General features: G+C 37.1%; 1 protein-coding gene across 1 annotated transcript in view; it reads left to right on the plus strand.

The window, feature by feature from the left end:
• Positions 1-20,171, plus strand: part of CRIM1 (cysteine rich transmembrane BMP regulator 1) — a 160,095-nt gene that overhangs the window by 13,610 nt on the left and 126,314 nt on the right. Inside the window, exon 2 of the mRNA XM_072333167.1 lies at positions 1,007-1,180. Within this exon, the coding sequence (XP_072189268.1) occupies positions 1,007-1,180 (174 nt within the window). The remainder of the gene's footprint in view (positions 1-1,006; positions 1,181-20,171) is intronic.

Genomic DNA, 20,171 nt, shown 5'->3' on the forward strand with positions numbered 1-20,171 from the left:
TAACTACGTTAGCTAATTCCCTCAGGACTATGGGATACATCTGAAAGTCAGCAGAGCATCTCTATGACTGTTTTGTAGTACTTGATTTGGTAGATTGGACAGGTTGGAAAATGATTTAGCATGCAACAGCTAAAAATACCTCATGCCTAGAGGTATATGTCTTGCTTAAGCTTTTGAGTCTGTTGGATGTTGCTGTATGTCCTGTTGATCCCAGGAAGCTTAGATTTTGTGGAACCTGCAGTCATAGCAGAATTGTGGATAGATTGAACTTCTCTGTTTTGGAGGAGGGAAAATAGTCCCATTGCATGTAAACTGAGAAGTAACAGACAATTACACAGTAGAAACATGGGAGTTAACAGATATATCAGACTCATTTGAAAGAGCAAAGATGCATTCTAGCCCTGCTACACTCCCCTTTCACTTGACAGCAAGGAGCAGAATGTACTTGAACAATTCTCCTGGAATGATAATGGTTGTTCAGAGGGGTTGGGAAACTTGCTTTTGGTCATATTACAAAATCAAAGGCTGGGCATCTTGCAGTATTTTTGTAGTAAAAAGTAATCTCTGTGGAGTGAATTCTATATGATGTATTTTTAAAACGTGTTTAATTATGTTCTCTTTTTAACTTAGTTTTGACTTCTCTAACAGCTGCAGGTTCTCTCCAACATTCTCACTTCCATGATAAATATATCATAAAGTATCTGTAGAAGTTTTTTTGTTTACAGTAGCACTCATTTGTACTACAGCTATGCTTTTCCCCAGGATGTGATAGTTTTCATGCAGATTGAAGTAAACAATGCCAGTAACTGGGGCAAAATGGGCAGTAGAACAGCTGTGAAGCACAATATTTGGCAAATCTTATCATTTAGATTAATCCATTCTTTTGGGGTCTTATCTTGTTTAGCACAATGTTAAATTTGAAATAAATTGCACCCGACCCCGAAGCAGCTGAATTTATATACTGTAATTGAAATCAATAGTGAGTTTTTCTACTTGTTTATTTTAGATGAAAACTGGGATGATGATCAGCTCCTTGGATTTGAGCCATGCAATGAAAACCTTATAACAGGTTGTAACATAATCAACGGGAAATGCGAATGTGACACTATTCGGACCTGTAATAATCCATTTGAATTTCCAAGTCGGGATACTTGCCTGTCAGCCTTGAAAAGGATTGAAGGTAAGAAGTCATCTTCAGTAATTGAGTTAATTGTTTCACGTGTTTGCTGGAATTAGGTTAATATTGTTTTTTAGGTTGACTTCGGTAGTTTCAGATACCAGTGGCCTTCTACTTTTCAAAAGTCAATTATTTGCTTTAAAGAAAGAGACAGCTTAGCAGTCTTGGCCATCCAAATGCTTAAATTTAAGACTGAAGAAACTAATGATTTGTGCCTTAAGTGTGTTACGATGGCTTCAGTATTTAAACCTGTGAGCATTCTGTGCATGAGTGTATGGTTTGTGGTAGCAACTTTTCTGGATCTTTGGCTGTTAGGCAGTGGGTGAAAACTTTTTAGAAGCATTGTTGAATAAGAGCAGGAGATATTAGTAGCAAAGGTGTAAAGCAAGACGTAGAAGTTGTTGATTACAGTTGTATTTTTGTGTATGCATGAATTGCTGTTTTCTTTAGAAATATGAAATGTAGCACTACTTTATTGCTAGTACTCCTCAGTTTTGCATACCTTTGATTTGAGTTGTATCAGGTTGTGCATGTTTGTGTTTCTGTACACAAATACCATGTATGATTGCTGAACTAAAAGTGAGATGGCTCAGACATGTCCAATTGTAATACAATCCACGTGATATATTTTTAGGATTGTTTTGAGCAGGTGCCCAAGCTTGATCTCATGTTCTTTCTGTAATGCTGTAATTGCTGTTTATTTCCCAGCGTGTCTGGGAACATACAAAAGCTGATTGGTGGTATGAACCTGCTTAGTTAGTTTGTTTTAAAGCAATGTTTAATATCACATGCAAAAGTAAATGTATTTGTAAGGATGCTAGTCATATTTAAAGCTGCTATCTTCTTTTGAGTTGTGGGAGTGTGATCTGATGTCATCACGTTCCTTATGTGACAAGATGATCTTGTAAGAAAAACATAGCTGGCAGAAACGTGTTCATTATCATCATCTGTGTTGTTGATCCCTGAAGGAGTACAAATGCTTTGTTTTGCTTGTTTAGTTAGTGGCTTTCTGTTTGTTTTTTGTAAAGAAACAGGAAAGCACAAGTAGTGTTGGCCTTCTATCCTTGCTGAAGTAGTGGGCGGTAGCATATATGTATTTCTAAATAACCTTACTGGATGGCTTCTTTGTTACTTGTCAGTGTGTGATTAATTGTGTAATAGTTCATCAGAACCTCTTCTACCATAACATTTATGCTATTTGATGTTATGCTAATATAATTGTGTGTTTAATTTGCTAAGAGAATCTGTTGAGGGTGTCTTTTTTGCTTTTTGCAGAGTGTGATTTATTTTGTGAATTGGCATAGAAAAATCAGGTTGGTTCTTTGAGTAGCTTGCCCTCAGAAACCTCTTTTTTTAGTTAATTTCCCATTTCTAAAAAGAATGATGGGCTTGGCAAGTGTGCTGCATTACCACCAAAACACCAAAAATCTTGCAAGTATAACTTGAGTGTTGCAATGGTCCAGATTTTGCATAGGAAGGTGAATTTGCATTTGCTTCCTCGCTGTCAAACCCCTATCACTGAGAACTGCTTGAACTTAGAGCCATCTGTATTCCTCAGTAGATGAGAAGAAATCATCATTCAACAAGTATTAATAATAGGGCAGTAAAATAAAGGCAATTCCAATGAATATATTTGTGCTGAAATAATACTTTGGCAGATACAAATGTTATCACTACAGCAAGCTGTCTCGGAAGTGGCTAAAATAAAAAGGGAGACTACTGATTTTTAACTTGCTTTTCACATTTCCAGATTCTTTTCATTTTCTTAGATAAATTTCCAGAGGATTTTGATTAATTCCTATAATGTCAAAACATACTGCTCCAAGTATGGTAGTGTGCTTTTTTTTCTATTTTTAACTACCATTTCAAATAATATTTTCACTCCAATGTCATTATTTGGATAGGAAGAAGACCTTTTTCTAAGCATTGACACTAACTTATATACTTTGTTTTTTTTTCCTTCAAAGCATAGCATTGCTTTGTCTGCACAAGACAGTCATAATCAGTCAGATCAGCTTACTGTGTTCCGCACTGTTAACACATTATCCTTTTTCTCCAAATATGTGCAACAAGGAGATACTAAGTAGTGATCATGGGGGTAGGATTCTTATGCTACAATTAGAGATTGAATGCTTACTGCTTATGGATGTTGCTCCTTTAAATGTGTTACTACTTGTTTCTTATTTCCATGATTAAATGTCTGCTTTGTCTTGTTTGTAAGCTAATGGAAAGGAAGAATAACTTTTTTACTCGCTTGTACTTGCCACATGCATTTTTGGTAAGCAAGCCAAGTCTGTTGAATTAAATGGGATAGCCATCTTGATGCGTCAGATACAGTGTTTGCTATTTGAGTATTTCAGGCTTTCAAAGTTCATGGTCTAGAAGTTGAATTCAGCTGTTTAGGAAGTCAACCTGAAACATGGCTTAGCGTGCAAACCTGAGGGCTCTAAGCATGTTACAATTGAGAAACCTCAGTTCCTTCAAGGCAAGCTGAGCCTTAAACTGTAGGATAATGTAAAAATGAATAGTTCATAAGACCTGTTAAGTATGTCCAACTAAGATTTTCTTGCAATTTCAAGTACTAATGTATACTTCTATACATTCTATACTTCTTTTGGCTTGTCTGCTGAAGATAATAGCAGGAAGAAATGAAACTGGTCATTCAGGTGTTGAAATACCATGATTTACGGTTTGCCACACACACAAAAAAAAGACTAAGTATTTGAAATCTAACTTTCTTTTCTTCACCATACCTCATATGGACAGTTAAAGATAGTGTGATTAAAAACTCACTAGTCAAGTACTTGAATGATGGATATACCATAATCACAGTTCCTGAAGAAAACTCACAGAAGAAAAGTGCCAGAAGTAGAAACTAGCTGCTTCTATTTTCTTTCTTCTCTGTAGAGGATAGTTACTAGGCAGTTAAGAATGGTTTGTGTTACACATTCCATCTAGATAAACTCTGGTTCAAGTAACTGCATTAATTTAGTCATAACTGTGCAATTTAAATCTTGGACTGTATTAATTTAATAGAGGTCCTTTCGTTCAGCTTCTTGAGCAACTGATGTAAAGGCATCATAGAGGCCAGTGGTGTGCCATGTGATTTGCATGTTCTTAGTGAAATTAGCTGTGTGGCCTTTTCCCTATTTTATTTTTTATTTTATTTTTGCATTAATATGTTATTTTTTTGGAAGAAAAAATGAGTGGTGAAGTTAGGCTATTGTTCCAATGGCACTAAGTGTCCATAGATAAATGCACAGGAGGTACTGAGGCTGTTAGTTGTAGTTGCAAGTTCTGTCAACCTGTACAGTTAATCAAAAGCTTTTTTATTCCTACCAGTTTTTTTTTTTTGTTTTTTTTTTTTTTTGTTTTTTTTTTCCTTTCTACCTTTGCCTTGCCCCACCTTCTCTTTGCTTTTTCCTTGCCTATTTCATTTGTCTTGCTCTCCAGCTCGCTCAAAGGTATCATGCTTGACTGATGTAATTTATGCATCTATCCTTCCTCCCCAAAGTCAGGCTGCATGGGCTTCAACCTCATGTTGCTTAATGTTACTGACTGGGCCAGAAAGAGATGTTCTTTATTCTGTGTCCCCAGGACTTGTTCTGTCTTGCCCCGAAGGAGCTTTTCCCAAGCATATCTATGTTACTTCTGTAGGGGTGATGATGTTTGCATGAAGAAACATCCTGAGAGGATACTATAGGTTCTCAATAATACTGAAGGTACTGAAGAAAGCTGTCCCCACTCTGTGCCTTTGTTTTTCTGGGATACAGCAGGATTGAATACATCTGAAAGAATTGGTTTTGTAGAAAAAATTGGTAGATAATTTCTAGCTGATCTCTTATTGCTGATCTCTTACTGCAACTGTCCAAAGATTTGATACTTTCTCTTCAAGTAACATGTAACAGAAAGAGGATTTATGCCACAGAGGTCTCCAACCTTATTACCAGGCTTAGAGTGCCTTCTTCTCTATATAGACAGTCAGTCGCCTTTCATACAAAAGGTTTGATAGAGGTCATGAACCATTCTACTATGAGGAAATAGACACATTTTCAGCTAGAAATGAACTGTCTGGGAAAACTATCACATAACTAAATAATAGTAGATCCATGTTGTGTTGTGCTTTTCCTTGCTTTATTATTATTATTTTTTTCAGATGGTTATTGTCTTGACTAGTGCCTGTTCTGATATGGTTCAGGAAATCCTGTGTTCTTGAGTGCACAAGGCTTGTTTCTATTCAAGAGGCTGCTAATGATGGCAGTTCAATTGAACTAGGGCCACTGAAGCAGACTGTGGCTGATATGGCTTGAGGATGGAAAGTACTGAGATGCCATCTGTCTGCTGAGTCACAGACAGAAGTCTAATAAATCGCATTTACATGTACTTGCAGCCACAATCTGCTAAAATTTAACTGTAGGCAGTAGTGCAGAAGACTCAGATCTTCAGATTTTATGTGAGTGACTGGGGATTGGTGAGGAGTGGAAGAGGAGGTAACTTTATTCTTCAGGATACAGTTGCCGGATATTTGTGTGTGTTGCAGCACTGAAAGCTTGCTGTTTAGCTCCAGTGAAATAGTCTTGAAACTTTTCCTGGAACATATGAAGAGCCACTAGAAAGTCACTACCTGAAGTGATCTGGTCTCAGTAATTTCTAACTATTTCAATTCGGAGATCTGTTTCTTCCCTTCCCTATACCAGGCTCTGGCAGGTATTTAAATAATCTAGGAAAGTTACGAAAAAGAGAAACCTGAGGATATTCTTGAGTCTGTTCCTGTTCTGCCATGAGCAGTTCAGGATCTGCATTCTTGTGAACTAGCCATGGAAAGGGAATTTGCCTTGCTGCTTTCCCTCATCAAAGGAAATGGTGGCAATTCTTGCTCTCTAAAAAAATGCTTACTTCTGAAGTAGCTATTTCCCCTTCCTCTAGGAAGTGTGGGGGGGCAAAAGTCATGGATCAAAAGCATTTAGTCTTGCAATAGTTGGGTGATACTTTAAGCTCAGATCTCTTCACCTGTGTTTACTGAAGATGTCAGTCTGCCCGTTACCTCAAAGATGAGAAACTTCCTGATGCTAGCCTGCTTAACTAAAATTGTTAGGCAGGAGTGTTTGTGTCATGCAAGTACCTGGTTTTATCCAAAGACAATGGTGTTCTTGAGTCCTGGAGAGAGCATAAATGCTGTTTGTGTTAGCAAATGTGGTGATATATTGTTGTTGTTTTTTTTTTTTAAGTTATGTCAAGTGTTAATTTGAACTATGAGAGGAGAAATAAATCATCAGTTTTTACACTATTGGTAGAGTGTGAAGTGAGAAATTTTTACATGAAAAGGTTAAAGCCAATCTTTTTTCATGCTATTTGGTGGATAAAGTTTGTGTGGTCTTCTGATGGAAAATGCGATTAACGTTTTCAGTAAAAGAATACCTTCTCTTGCATCTCTGCATGTAAAACCTCCCGATCTCCTGTTATTACTGAAATTCTTATTTTACAAGTTTCTTCTCAGTTATTTGGCTTGTGTTTTCCCAAGCCATTCTCTGCTGTCCTTCATAGGTGAAAGAAAAAAGCTTTTAAATTGCTGGTATCTTTTTAAAATGCTTGTTCATTGCAACATACTCCTTGCATTCCATTATTTTTTGCATGTAACTGAATAACTTTATACCAGCAAATGTTGCAATACCTGTCAGACCAGTCTTGGAATAACAAATATGAGAAGGTAATTTTATCCTAAATAATTGTTTGGTTGTTTAGTGTGATTTTGTGTTAAACTTCATTTCTGTAGTCTTCATAGCTGACGGTTACCTTTAAAAAACAGAATAGAGTAAATCAAGGTTTTTGCTGAGCTATTAGGCACAGAGGGAGTGCAGTACTTTCAGATGTGTTTAATCTGATACACTCTCCACTCCTCTCGCATAACAATTAATGTATGTTTTTACTCAAATAACTTAACTTTGAAGGTTGGCATGTATTTGCAATAAGGAATGTGATTGCGGCAAAGGTCCAGATTTTACCTTTGAATGTGCTTATGAGAGGCAAGTAAACTCATCCAAGGGCAAAATTTCACGGAAAAGGAAAATAGCAGCATAGCTTTTATTTTTCCTCCCCTGAATACATGGATATAGAAGGAATAAATGTTTGATGTGGAAATAATGCAAATTAAGAATACTGATATACATTTCCTCCCCTTCCCTTGGAGGGGATGGGAACTGAAGGGGGGAGAGAAGTGAAAACCAACTCATGAAGGATCTTATGAGAGTGAGACATTTGGCAGTGAGTTGACTTAACAGCATAACTGAAGAGTGTTAAATTTGCAGGACTTCACCTTTCTTGATTCTGACTCCTCAGGGAACTGTTCCCAGATCCAGCATGTTCTTTTTCTAGTTTGTTTATTTGCTCATCCTATTTCTAACCATTGGTCACGTAGTGAATATCTGTTCTGTGAAATTTCAGTTTAACATTAAGAATCCCTTCTGGAAGATTCACAGACAAATCAAAAGCGGAAACAGACTTTCATATTTCTGTATTTGTCTGGAAACTTATAACTTAATTAAGCCCAATTTTTGGATCACACGATGCGTAGCAGTGAGGAAAAGCTGTATTGCAGATGCTCTTAGGAAAGGAAAATGAAGAAAAACCCCAAAACCGGGCAGCTTATTTAAAACAAGATAAAAAATGCAGGGGTGTTAGCATAATAGAAATGGCTCATTGTAAATGTGAATTGTAATGTAAATATGTGTTGTTTCTAGGAACTGAGCTTATTTTCCTTCTGTGCTAGACTTGCTCCTGTGAGTTACTGTGGAGATGCTACTCCTGCCTTTTTTTTTTTTTCCTTCTACATCCAAATCCCTTGAGTATGTAAAATTCATGCAAAAAATACCAGTTCATCAATATGCTGCACTTTAGTTCCCTTCAAACTTGCAGTTTACACAATTATTGTGAATAAAAGGATAACATTAATTGTAGGCTATAGCCTTGGACTATGTGACCACTGCATCCTACAAAGCTAGCCGTAAGATGTTTACGGTCAAAACACTGTTCCTAGAGACAAAGCAGTACCTGTCTTGCCCTTTTCTATTTCAGATGCTTACCTGCTTTTATCTGAAGCTGAATACAGTGTATTACATTAAACCTGAATCTTCTATTAGGGGAGTAAAAGATCAGGACAGATCTTGCAGCAGATACAATTCTGTTTTCACTGCCTTCTAAATGTTCCTTCCCTTGTTGAAGAATAGGCTGTGCTGAAGGACATCCATCTTAATGGTTGTGGCAAGCTATGGGTTTCAATGAATGCTTGATGTTAATTTCTGTTAAAATTGGAGAATAAAGTAAAAATGTAGCAGTTGTAGCAGTTGACAGAAGAGACCTGAGCAAAGATCTGGAATTAAATGGTCTGTAAACATTATCCTAATGCTGCATACTAGTAAAAAGCAATATTTCTGTGGCACTTGGTGTGCTGGGTCATAGGTCATCTTCTGATAGGGCAAATTTTGTTTGGATATGTGGTCTGTTGATACCAATAGAGATAAGCAAGTGTTGGATGAGTGTATCCAGTGCTTGTGGTATGTATCAGTGGCTGGTCAATATGACGATGTTTATGTCACTGTAAATAATAAACAATTTTTGGTTAAATAGTAATAGCTTTTGTGTTTGATCATATCCAGTAGACTTCATAGTTGTCCCTTTCCTTTTTTCTTAAAGTGCTTTATAAGTGCTTTATAACTTCTGAACAGTTTCAATTCAATTTTGTCTCTAGATTTAAACCTTTCATTGTTTCATGAAGACTGTTCTAATGAAAGAAGAAATAATAATAATTAAAAAACCAATCAATATTTTGCAGCATCCACAGCATGAAACAGACTTCAGTGTGCAATAGATCAAAATGTACCAGTAAAACTGTCTGTTATAGAATTTATGGATGGAGATAAGAGTCTAAGCAAGATAGTGAGAACTAGTTCATTTCTGGAGCTATTTCAGCAAAGTTAAATAATCCCTTGCAGAGGGTTGAAGGTAGAAAGGGAAAAGAGGGAAGAAAAGGCAGTGTTTCTGGAAAACTTCCATTTGCCCTATTTCAGGACATCCCACAGTTAGTGGATGGTTGATAAACTTGTTTTTCCCCAGCAACTAAACAGAGTAAGGATAATTCATATGGCTGTTTCAGCTGCAGTTTTCAAGATGCTTGAGAACTTAACTCAGTGAATGCTTTTCAACTTAAACATTTCAAAAATGTGAGCCTGTCTTTATCTGTACTTATTGCTAGAAGATGAAACACTTCTTCCCCCATATATATAAAAGCACTTGCTAATTAATGCAGTAATAGATGTCTCTACCAAGTAATATGTAAAAGTGAACATCTTGCTATGTAAGGAAGCAAAAGGATTAATATTTGCAATTGTGATATTAATAGAAAGGTAAAATTATTCCCCTACCAAAAATGGTGGGGTTTTTTTGTTGATGTTTTTTTGTTTGTATGTTTGTTTGGAAACATTAACTAAGGTATTCTTTGTGTCACTTTATTTGACATGGGACAAGATTTGCCTTCTCAGTGTTGTTTTTCTGTGTGGGTAAATGCAGGGGAGATTTATCTATTGCTGATCATATTTCTGGGCTCTAGCTGACCTCCTCCTTTGGAGCCATCAAGCTAAGGTTCCTCTCAGCTCTGCCACCAGCAGAGTGCTAATCTGCAGGGGAAGAAGCTTTAACTTTTTCCAGACACAGGAATTATATAAAGGACTTCAGTGTAATAAACTCTCAAAAGCAATTCTTGAGTTGGATACTGCTGTGGATTTATCTTGAGGTTGTGCTTTAAAGCACTCATACCTGCTTGGTTGGCTAGCCTTTTTTGGTGTACATTGAGACTCACTTTAAATATCTGCCACTGTATTCCTGGGTAAGATTGCTTTTCTGATGGAGGTACACCTTCAGATAACAGCTCTACTGCTATAACAATTAAAACTCTTACCTTTTTGATCTAAGGCTTGCTAATTCTCTCATCTGCCCATGGGGATGGACAGAATGATTTGAATTTTTTTCTGCATTGCTAACCTTTCTTCTCTGGGTTATTAGTTGATGCTATGTGACAAATGCATAATCTGTTCTCTCCTTTTAGAAAGGGATGAGGGGAGGAGGGGCGCAAACCCAACTTCTGGTTTCCCTGTAGGGCATGACTTCTTCAATCTAACTGGCTGTAAACTGATACTGACAGACTGATCTGATGATTTAGGCATTAAGTTTTGTTCTGAGCTTACCACTCATGTTTGCTTGTTACTGTGCCCTTCTAAGGTCAGTGTGAGCAAGTGTTGTTTGATTGTACACACCTTTTTCCCTTAAAGTGGGGGAAAAAAAACCACATAAATTTTATAAGATAACCTCAGAAATTTCTTGTCAGGTTTTGTTGTTGGTGGTGGTGTTGTTTTTTGTTCGTTTTTTTTTGCCTTAGCCAAGAGTATTAACACATTTATTTCACAATATTAACTAAGTCCAAATGTGCGATTAAGAGTATGGAAGTTACTTATTTGTAATGGGCCTGTTAGGATCCATCTGTACCTTTCCCTTGTGACATTGCAATGAAATGGTACTTGGGCTGGTACCTTTACAGGCTGAATCTGAGTGTAGATGGCACATGTGTGCCCTCTATAGATACTTAAAAATAAAATATCTGCATTCCAGATTCTGGGGCATCTTATCTGCACACTGTGAATGTATCTTGGTCACATCTGTGCTCCTGGTTAATGATGAAGGAATCTTCTACACAAATACTTGGAGAAAAAGTGCATATTTATGAGTGAAGCATTGACCATGAAGTTGAGTGAATGTCTAAAAAGAAAAGAAAAAAAAAGACAGCCTTAGGATAGAAGAGTAATAGCTCTACTCCCTCCCTCCCTCCCAGTGCATGGCCTTCTTTTGTTCTGGATTCCTTCAGGTATACTGTATTTAAGTTTAAAACAAACAACATAACCGTGCAGCCTTGCTTGAATCCAAGAAAACTTCCTTCTTCATTCATGAAATAACATACATGTGCACTAAAGAGCTCATCTGGAATCATATGTTACATCGTCTTATGTTAACAGATGTAAATTCCATCCTTCTGTCCAGAAGAAGCAAAGCTTTCATTAACTCTTAACTCCTGCTAGAGAGAGAACATCCAGTACTTTCGTATGATCAACTTTGTTCTACAGACACGTAAAAGTTGTTGTCATAGTGACAAACCAATCTACATAATTTAAGGTGCTGGAATTTAAATGACTTGTCAGATACATATGCTAGAATCTCAACTTGTGTAAAGGAATGAATTAATATGTTAAGTGTTAAACATGTTTGGCATTGGCATGTAATTTTAGAACAAGCAAGGAAAACATTTTCTTGTTTTTTTGTGTTTTTGTTTTTTTTTTTTTTAATTTTTTTTAAATAAAAAAATAAACCTGGAAACTTAAGTCTGCTTTTGACCTTTGGCTAGCAGATACAGTCACATACTCTGTAGTAGAGGAAATGCCTCACATTCTAGCCATCTGAGCTAGGGCTTCCAGCTCTTTGGCACACTTTTGTGTATAGGTCTGATCTTTTTTCTCTTCAGTTGTCATTGCAGAAGTGAGTAGGGGACAAAGTAATACCATAAGCATCCTGTTTCATCTTTTCTTGTTTTGAGTTTTTCTGTAATTTGTATTGATTGTTTTATGAGGGTTTGGAATTTAAGTAGTTAATCTCCTGTACATTTTTAAAAGCCTAGAAAAGGAGAATCAAGATTCTACAACTTAAATAAAAATGCTACAATTTGGGAAGCAAATCTGGATTCTTCTGAAGGAAACTATTTCAAATGTCAGTTTATTGGGGATTTTTATTTATTTATTTTTAAGCTATCATAGACTATCATACTAGAATACTGGATAAGAAACTTAGTGTAGAATAAAGTAACCCATTGAAGACCAGTTATTGTTCTATTAGAGCATGTGGGCAGTGAGGCTATTCCTTACATGGATAGATCACATCTGACATAAAAATCAAATTATGATCTGAATGCTGTTTTTTTTTTTTTTTTTTTTTTTTTTTTTTTTTTTTTTTTTTTCTTGTATTCTGTGCTAATCCATCTACTCTAGTATTAAGGCATACAGTTCTGGTGCTTATCTGAACATCCAGTCCTTACCTGCCCTCTATGTATAAGCTATTACCTTCAGCTTCCAGACAGAGTAACTGGCCTTCTGCTGGGATTTGTTGTACTGTGAAGCAGACATACTGTGTTGGTCTTGAGTTTGGAACTCACCTGCCAAAGCTCCAGAGGTTCTGGGGGGGGTAAATGCCACTCCTTTGAATTGGTCTGTCACTGAATGAGATTCTTGCAGCCTCCAGAAGTTCTGTAATAAGGAGCTCTTTGTAAGGTAATAGTCTTCATCTCATCTTTCCAAGAAGCTGAAAGCACCAAGTGAGCCAAGCAGTATAAAATTGGAGGGACAGGGTGTGAAATGGGAAGAAACACATTTTATCTAACAGTTCTAAATGAAGATTTCCCTACTTTAAGGGACTATACTTTACTTCTGTGCTCTGAAAGTTCCTTACACTACAGATGAGCTTTGTCAGAACTGTTCAGCACCAGCATAAACATAAGATTATTGCAGTTTTCACTTAAAGTTGTGCCTTCACTAAAGTTCATCCTCTGCTTCTTTTAAACGATACCTGGATATTTCAATACTGTAATTAGCTTTCTGCGTGTAGACTGTACCACAAATACTCACTGTAAGAAAGCCTAACTCCCTGTTCTGGGTTATAAGTGGTTTGATTCAGGCAGCTGCAGACAGAAGAATCTTAGTTTGGCTTTTACCCACAGTCCTCCAGTTGCAAAGTAGTGCCTTGCCAGCACATTTATTCCAACGATCTCTGTTTTCCTTCTCAATCCAATGGAATATTGCTGTGAAGGCTGCTAGCTTGTTGACAAGGGGGAGAGAGAGAGAGCTTTCCTTTTTAGCAGAAATCTAGTGTGCACTGCAGCTGTAAAGACAAAGAAAATTCATCACTGAGTGATCAAATGTGATTTCACATCAAGGTATGCATGCACTGCTTTTCATTGCTATGGTAGTTTTTAAATGCTTGTTTTACAGTGGGACGTTAACACAGCTGAAATTCAAACCTGTGGAATTCAGAGCAATAAGTGTAACTTAGAGTTCTCCCTTTCATAGTATCATCATAGTATCATAGTATTGTGCGAGTTGAAAGGGACCTTAGAGATCATCGAGTCCAGCTCCCGGGTTTTGAGCTCTCCGTGTAGCAAAGCAGCACTTCTACCCCCTGCGCCACAGGGGGGATTCGAACCCGGGCCCTTCGGTGCTGCAAGCAGCACTTTATACCACTGCGCCACCGGGGGCACACAATTTTCAAATTAAATTTCATTTTCAAATTAAATCCAGCACAAATCTGTTAATCACTGATAACTTTGTAGTAGTCTTGCTATGGACTTTGAGGGGAAAAAACTTGAGAAGGTAAATGGAAAATGTCATAGAAAGTCTTACACCTGTATGGTATTATGGTATTGCTATCAGTCTTTTTTTTTTTCCCCTCTTCTCTCCAGGGCTAAAACTAAGATGCTCAAACCTCAGTGTTATTTACTAAGGCAGCTATAGTAGAAGTAGCCCAGAAATGCTAACAGAGTTGCAAAAGAGGGACCGGAACCTGAAACATCTGTGAGTTTATAGCCAAGTAAGATTATGGGACAATTTCAAAGGACAGTTCAAAACTCCTGCTGGAGAAGCATACCTGTTAGATACAAAATCAAGTTATTAGCTGCTTGGTTGTGTCTGTTTGAGGTGTGTTTTCTGAATTTTTCTTCTTAAAACAAACAAACCCCAAAAGGGAAAAGATGTGATATTCTGCTTTGGGCTTTGTAGTCTGCTGGATTGGACTGATCCTAAATAAGTTGTTTGAGTGATTCTTCCTTTCTCATTTGTGCTTTGTGTAAACAAAGAGTGACCTAGTTTAGGCATTAAAATGCTTCTGTCTTTGAATCTCAAGGGGGAAAGGAGGCTTTTGAGATTATGGCTTGACAAAAAGGGGGATTCCTGCTGGCCCATTGCTTTACAGTGTTGTTGACCCTGTTCTCCAGTGGCCCTTTCTCTGCTGCCTCATATAACTGTCTAGTCTGTGTACTGGTCAGGGAAATCCTTTATACTTGTAGAGCTGACAAAAGTTCTTTATTGCCAAACTGTAATTCAGATATATCATAAGGAAATGAAGGTTTTATGATTCTGCTGATTTTGTCTCCCAGCATCTGCTTTTCTCCATTTCCTGGCCGTGGTAACTTTTGAGATTTATCAAAGTCCGGTGGTTATATTAAATGGATAGGGATTTTGAAGATGTTATAATGCTGAAAGCACTGAAATTGGGCAGCTGACTGTGAGAGGGACTATTCAAGATAAAGTCAACTTTAGTACTAGCTGAAGAGAGCCTATGTGAGCTGGAGGTGGGATGAAGAGGCATTCTGACTATCTAGACAGCTAGAAAAGGCTCAGCTGAAACTCTCTTTGCCTTGATGCTACACAGTCCTGTTCTCATTCCCCATGGCTAGTATTTTCATTGTAAGTAAAACTCCTCATTCTGTATTTTGTTCTTTCCTGTCAAATGCTTCCCCATTAAAATAGAGTTATCAATAATAATGACAATTGAAACAATAATTTAAGGCTCTAAATGCCACTAGGTGGCAGACCCCCTGCATCTATTCTATGGATGTCTTTTTCTGTGTCTTGATTCTCCATCTGTGAGGTTGTCGGATGCTACTCATACTCAATGTATAATGAGACTAAACAGTGGTGCGATGAGATGCTGTCTTAATAGAGCTCACATCACTTGTTTTTGTAGGAAACACACTTTCAATGCTCTATCCCTTGTTAAGACTTCTGTCCCATCTGGAATGTCTGTTAAAGTAGTAGCTTGCATTTAGTTGTTCACAAATGACCTTCTTTTTTTTCTTATTTTTCTTTTTTTTTTTTTTCTTGCTACTTAATTTCTTTTGGAGTTCCTCTAGTTAATAGATCAAAATTTAAGAAATGACAAAGTAATATTTAAAATAACTGAGTTTTAAGGACTAATAGATGTGGCATAGAGATGGTGAATTTGGGCTTGACCTGTGGTAGAAAGCACAAGTTTTGAGTATGGGAAACTGAAAGTATTGTGAAGTGGCTCACTTCTGTTGGTGATGTGTTCATAGCTGAATGGAGTTACCTCTTGGAAGCTAATGCATTTCAAAGCAATAGTTTTTATACCAGTTAGTGATGGTCTTTAAGGTGGTGTTTCTTCTCTTAGTGCTAGTCATGTACTTGTTCTCCACTCAATATTACAGATTATTTTAACTTCATTTTATTGTTCTTTTGACTCGCTGAGCAGCTGGGAAGGGAGGTGAGAACACAGTCGTTGCTTGTCTGCATTTACTGGTAGAGATCTGTCTATGTCCTGTGTGTAGGTACACAGTGTTTTCCACAGCTATTTTTGTACATCTGCAAATAGTAGTAGTTGAGGCATAGTCCTCATAGTGCATTTTGGGATACACTGGGACCAGCATAAAGACCAGAAGGCATCTATACTCTTCTGATCTACCTCATAAGTTTACTATCTCTTTTAATATGGACCTTGGTGGTTGGATGCAGGTAATGAATTGGATAAATACTGAGTAAATCCAAAAAGGAACAATATAAATTTCTTTATTTATTTTTTTTTTTTAAGAAACGTCTGGTTATTTCAGTTTGGAGTATTAATATTGAGTAAAATTGAGTTGTCAGACTTCAAAGCCATTTTTAAGAAGGTTTTCAAGGGGGTCAGAATTGCTTAACAGTGTGATATTTACTTTGGATTTTGTTGAAGCTGATGCTCTACTGTAACATGGCAACTTAAAATAGATATTTCTGTTTACCTTTGAAGAAGCGTGAAGGAATGCCAATGTATTCCATTTAATGCTTACCTGGCTGTTAGTTTATAACTTTATTTTGCAGTTCTGAATAAATGTATGGGTAGAAAGGATGTTTGGAATGTACTGTCTTGTAGGGATTGTACAAGTCTCTCATTTCTCAGTAAGCACAAACTGAAGTTCTTATACAAAAGGTTTCTCCTGATTTTCTTCCAGTGCTACAGTCAGCTGTGCACAGTCTTCTTACTCTTTCACCTCCCTAATGAATCTAATCTGCCTGCTCCTAACCATCTTTTGCCCAGCTTCCTTGCATTGAATCAATCCTCTTTTCTGATAATGATCTTGTGTGTGGCCACAACTCATAGACAACTTGTTCCGCACTTCACTGTTTTGCGATTTATTCTGAATAGCTGATCAAGAAACGCAAATGCTACTGCAGCTACCATCCATCTCTGCAGTACCACTCTGAGAATGTGTTATGAACAATTGGGAATTTCTGTTTTTGATAGTGTTAGGTGTAACTCATGTTTGTGTTTTTATGGGTATTTATATTTTAAGCTGATTTGTCTTTACTATTCCTTTAAAATTATTAGCGTTTGATTGAAGAGCCTTTGTTTGTAAGGGAATGTTGAGAGAATTACCGTGAAGAAGTTCAGCCAAAAATTATGACTGTTTGCAGGAGGGAGCTACTTTGGCTGTAGGTTTGTTAATCACAGGAAGATAAGTGATATTTTGGGATTTTATTTCAAAATTCAGCTGTTTCTAATATAAATATATTATTTAAAATATGGTAAGCTGTGAAAAATGCCTTGATGTTCAGGACTCTGTGTATGGTTTCTCACTTCCATCCAGTGGATGTCATCCACTCCATATAATGGCTATCTACAAACTAATAATGGAGGTCATTCAGTAGTTTGTATTTGTCATGCAAGAACTTTGGGTATATGTGCAAAATATGTGCTTTTTCTGAAAAAAAAATAAATAAATAAAAAAAAATTCCTATTTCATACAGCATTTTGAAGTTAATGTTTCTTAAAGGTTTGTGAGGAGGCTTGTTGTTATGGTGACAGCCATTTGAATTGCAAAACTTTATTTTTATTTAGACCTCGATGCTTCTTGAAGACTTGCTTTCTATACAGAATTCTTTGTTTTAGAAAGAAATGTGTTTGACTCTGTGTTTCCCTGTGCTGTTGCTGAGAACAGGTGGTGGTTGAACTCGCGCATTTTGAGAGCTCTAATGTTAAAGATGTGTGCATTGCCTCAAGAATCTTCATACAATCATTTTAGTCAGTACACAGCCTGGCATACGGAACTGATATTAAAAAGCAAGTTCATACTAATTTGTTGAACTGTGTGCAAGAGTGATGCTTGGGTATAAAATTCCCACTCTGACTGTTTTGTAGTGTTGCTGACTTTTGATGAAGCTGTAGCAAAGATATAGAGAGACAACAACTTCTGAAGCTGGCAGAGATAGCCTTGCTCAGCCTTGGATGCTGAAGAGTTCAGTCTCAAGGTGTATAATATTAGCAAGGAGGATTACTGAAAAGAATGTTGTGAGCATGTAGGAACTCTGAAAGTACTATTTTACTGATAAATATCCCAAGTACAATTCAAAGATTGCTGTTGAATATGCATTTGGAGAAGCAGCATTAGAGGTAAAGGTATGAGTTCGTTGCTTGGTGGTTGTTGTTTTTTGTCCTAGTGATGAGAGAGTGGCTAATGTTAAAGAGTTCTCTTTTGCTGTGGACACCATAAGTGGAGCTTTTGTCTGTATAGAGTGAGGAGTTGGGAATCCAATGAGAAGTACGTTGTGTTACCCTTGAATTGTGCCCAGTTCTATTTCCTTGTTTCAGACAGTGCAATGTTATATAGTATCTTCCTGTACTGATACACGCTTACTTTAAAACAGTGTTTTATTCTAACATTGTATCAACTGAGACTATTAGTACAGCGAGCTTTATTTAGGAAGGGTGTTTCTAGATTCCTGAATTGATTATAATGATCTATCAGCCATTCTGAAACTAGAAACAGAGAAGACTGATAGTGTTGTCTTATGTCCTGATTGTGGCCATAGCCTTTGGAGAAAGAAGTTCAAATGGATTTCATGCTAGCTTCTGTATGAAGTAGTTTAATTTCAGCATTGAAGTTCTTTTTCCAGTTCACAGTGGATGTAAGAGCTGACTTGACTATACCTTGTTTTATTTCTGTGGTATCACTTGATGTCATGGGATGTTCTTTTCCTGCTTGTTTGTGAGAGTACCTTTTGGGAGCAATGCTTAGGTTTCTTGAGTCCTTTGCCTGCCTAGGGACTGGTGTAACCCTGGGCTGTTGGTTTCAGATCTCTTCTGTGGCCTTGTGTGGTCAAGATGCTAGAGAATAAATTTTTGTAGGGACTTCACACTTGGTTGAGTGAATTAGGTTTGGATTGTACAGCCAGTGGTTCTTACCAGCTCCAGCATGATCCTTTTTAGCAGGTGGATTATGTCTATCAGCTCTGCAGTTCCTCGCAGTCTTGAGCCTGTGGATTCGCTGGCACAGGAGAAGGTAAGTCCCTTAAAAGGGAATTTTCTTTGGAATAAAATAAAATGATTGAAACCCAGCATCACTTTCATCAGTAACTATGAGGGCTTGTACTGTGTATTCAGTCCCCTAAGAATGAACTTCCTTCCTGAGAAAGCTGTCTGAAATCTACTTTTCTATTAAAGGTCTGTCACTAGTGCTGCACATGCTAAGTGATCATGCTGTGATCATAACTCTTGCAGAGAACGTGGGTTTCTGAGGCCCACAATGTTTTGGCTAGATTCCATGGTGACTTCAAAATACTGAAGAACAGTGCCTGTTCCCTCTGCAAATCTGGCTTTGCTGGGTCCAGCCAGGGGTAGACGAAGAACAGGCCTCAGTAACTGCAGGCATTTGCAGAAACTATCAGCAGCTAGTCCCCACTTTGGAGGGAAATAGGCTTATGTCTGCTCTTCACTCCTCTAGAGCCATGGGAATGAGCTGCAGCTCATACAAAGAATTGTACATAAATAAACGAGCCAATCAGGAACCATACTTACAGAAAGTTTTCAGAAATGGTGCTGGTGCGTACGAAGCTGTTGACCTCATTCCCTGAGGGTGGTGGTGGAATTCTTTTCATTCAAGCATAATAAGTGGTTGTTGCCTTCCCTGCCCCATTAAGACTTGGTGAGAGGAATGCTAAATGTGCATATTTTTATCTGTGAAAACTTATAAGTGTCTCCTTTAAAGTCATGTCATACAGTTTCCTTAAAATATGTGCTTAAAAATTTAGAAACACACTGATTTTTAATGGCTAAAACCAGATGAGATAGTAGACTGCGATTTCTTCTTTCCCTGGCTTGAGAAGTTATCTAGGTATTTGTAGATCTTCAGTCCTTATTCTGCAGTAAAACATGTGGAAAAGTACAGGCAAAGACACCAACGTCTAATTGAGCTCGCTTGCCTTCTCTCACCTAGAGTCACTGTTTTTTCAATTCTTAATATATATATATATATTAATATAATAACTGTTAAAAATCAGAAAAAGCATTAAGAAAATAGTGATGGATGAATTTAAGAGTCAGGGAAGATGAATAATTCTTACAAACTCTCATTAACTTGCTTTTTAGGCATTCATAATGAATACTTTGGTGTTTCTGATGTGCACAATGTTGAAGCTTCTTTGTAGAGGATACTGAATTTGTCTTGTCACATTTCTGGCCTTGTTGCCTGGAAAATAAGTGTTGAATCTTAGGGTAGAAATTCAGTGGAAATTATGGTATTGGTGCAATGTAGTTTTCATTTCTGACATTTGTTCTAGTAAATATGGGATTATTATAGTTCTTGTCTTACTGATGGTATTTTGACTTGGAAAATTCCTCTTCACTCCTCTGTGAACTCCACCAGCAAACATGATGGAAAGCTATGAATCTCTTTTTGTCTCCTTTTCATTTCGTTGCCTTTTTTTTTTTGGCCTGTAGTCTCTTTCTTTTACAGACAAACATTTGCGCTGACTTATTCTCAGTAGTAGAGGGAGCTTTATTTTTCTTACCTTTCACTTAATTCATTCCTAGGGTTAACATTTTTACTGTTCTTCACAATAGAATTCTTCCGTCTATATAGTCA

Source organism: Excalfactoria chinensis, chromosome 3, assembly GCF_039878825.1.
Source record: "Excalfactoria chinensis isolate bCotChi1 chromosome 3, bCotChi1.hap2, whole genome shotgun sequence".
Lineage (NCBI taxonomy): Eukaryota > Metazoa > Chordata > Aves > Galliformes > Phasianidae > Excalfactoria > Excalfactoria chinensis.